We start from the raw sequence: 1,696 nt of genomic DNA, 5'->3' as shown, positions 1-1,696 counted from the left end.
TGAATTTCGATATCCTTTGAACGCAATTCGTCGAAATAGTGTGCTTGCAACCAAAATTCACGTCGGTGTCTCCCGCTTCGGCTGATGCCATTCACTGGAGCTGATTCGATGGTTGTCAATGTTAGCACGAGTGCCAACAACGCAATAATTGGAAATTTGACGCTGGCCGATCGTTTTGCGCACGCTGTTGGTCGTTGAATCGCTTGCACATCAGCCCTTTCTTTGTCATCGATGTCCAACGGTAATGGTGCAATTTTTGTCACGGATCGTTTCAGAATATTGTTTTTTGTTTTTACTGAAACTACTCGTATTAGGCCATCTTTGCCTGGATGAGTCTCGACCACACGGCCCATTGGCCATTTCGTTGAAGGTAGATTTTCATCCTTCAACAACACTAATTTCCCAATCTGGACGTTTGGCTCCTCTTTATGCCACTTACTTCTCACTTGTAATTGGTGCAAATAATCTTGCTTCCATCGAAACCAAAAGTTTTGAAATTTCTGTTGTACCTTTTGCCAATGCGACAACATACTTATTTTGGTTTCGAGGAGCTCTTCATCTGGAATTTGTTCACCGTTGGCCACATTCAAAAAATGAGCCGGTGTGAGCGCACCTATTTCATTAGGGTCATCGCTCAGCTCACATATTGGACGCGAATTAAGCACATACTCTATTTGACACAGTAGAGTAGCCAATTCCTCAAAGGTTAACGCTGAGTCACCAATTACACGTTTTAAGTGAAATTTCGATGATTTCACCGCCGCCTCAGCCAATCCATTGAAGTGTGGGCTAGCTGGCGGTGAAAAATGCCACTGAATTAACATTTTATTACTTTCTTCTTTCAAAGTTGCATCAAATTGGTCGCGTTCGTCTTCACTTAACTCACTGAGAATCGAATTTGCTCCTACGAAATTAGTCGCGTTATCCGAAAATATGTCTGTTATTGTGCCTCTCCTAGCCGCAAAACGACGTAAAGCGGCAATAAATGCCACCGCTGTTAAATCTCCCACCGGTTCCAAGTGTATAGCTCTTGTCACCATACACACAAAAATACAGATGTAGCCTTTTACAATTTTAGCCGCTCGTAACTTATTTGTTTTTACTTTAATGGGACCGGCAAAATCTATTGCTGTTTTGACGAATGGCTTATCCGATGCGTTAACACGTTCTTTTGGTAGATCACCCATAAGTTGGGCCATTGTACGCGGTTTGTGGATGCTACACTCTACACACCGACGAATTATTCTTTTAATTGACCGTGCTCCACCTTCTACCCAATATTGTCTGCGTAGCAATGATTCAGTTAACTTTGGCCCACTATGTAGGCCCAATAGATGAGTTTCGCCGATGATTAGATCTGTAACCTCACTTTTTTTCGGTATCAACTTTTGATGTCGCATATCAAATGGAATATTCGCATTTTTCAACCGACCGCCTACTCGAAGAATACCATCGTGATCGATAAAAACACACAATTTACTTAGTTTATTGGACTTGCTTAAGTTTTCGCTCTTGTTCAACAATGCTATTTCAGTCGCAAAATGCTCTGCCTGTAGCAGCTTGATTATAACTGTCTCTGAATTTTTTACTTCAGCCACCGTTAAACCACCAACTTTTCGAGGAGCATTTCTTCGTTTTTTGGGTTTACAGTTAAAAGCAAATCGCAGTACGTAAGCAAATGTTTTTTTTAATTTAT

General features: G+C 41.3%; 1 protein-coding gene across 1 annotated transcript; it reads right to left on the bottom strand.

Annotated features, from left to right (window-relative positions):
* Positions 1 to 61: 61 nt before the first annotated feature.
* Positions 62 to 1,199, bottom strand: LOC128882338 (uncharacterized; the record flags this gene model as incomplete). Its single annotated transcript, XM_054133922.1, has 1 exon — positions 62 to 1,199. A coding segment is annotated over exon 1 (1,138 nt), but the record flags the coding sequence as incomplete, so codon positions are not given.
* Between the last annotated feature and the right edge of the window lie 497 nt (positions 1,200 to 1,696).

The sequence above is a fragment of the Hylaeus volcanicus genome, unplaced genomic scaffold (assembly GCF_026283585.1).
Source record: "Hylaeus volcanicus isolate JK05 unplaced genomic scaffold, UHH_iyHylVolc1.0_haploid 10717, whole genome shotgun sequence".
In the NCBI taxonomy this organism is placed as follows: Eukaryota; Metazoa; Arthropoda; class Insecta; order Hymenoptera; family Colletidae; genus Hylaeus; species Hylaeus volcanicus.
Note: the sequence above shows the minus strand (reverse complement) of the source record. Positions and strands in the feature narration are given on the sequence as shown.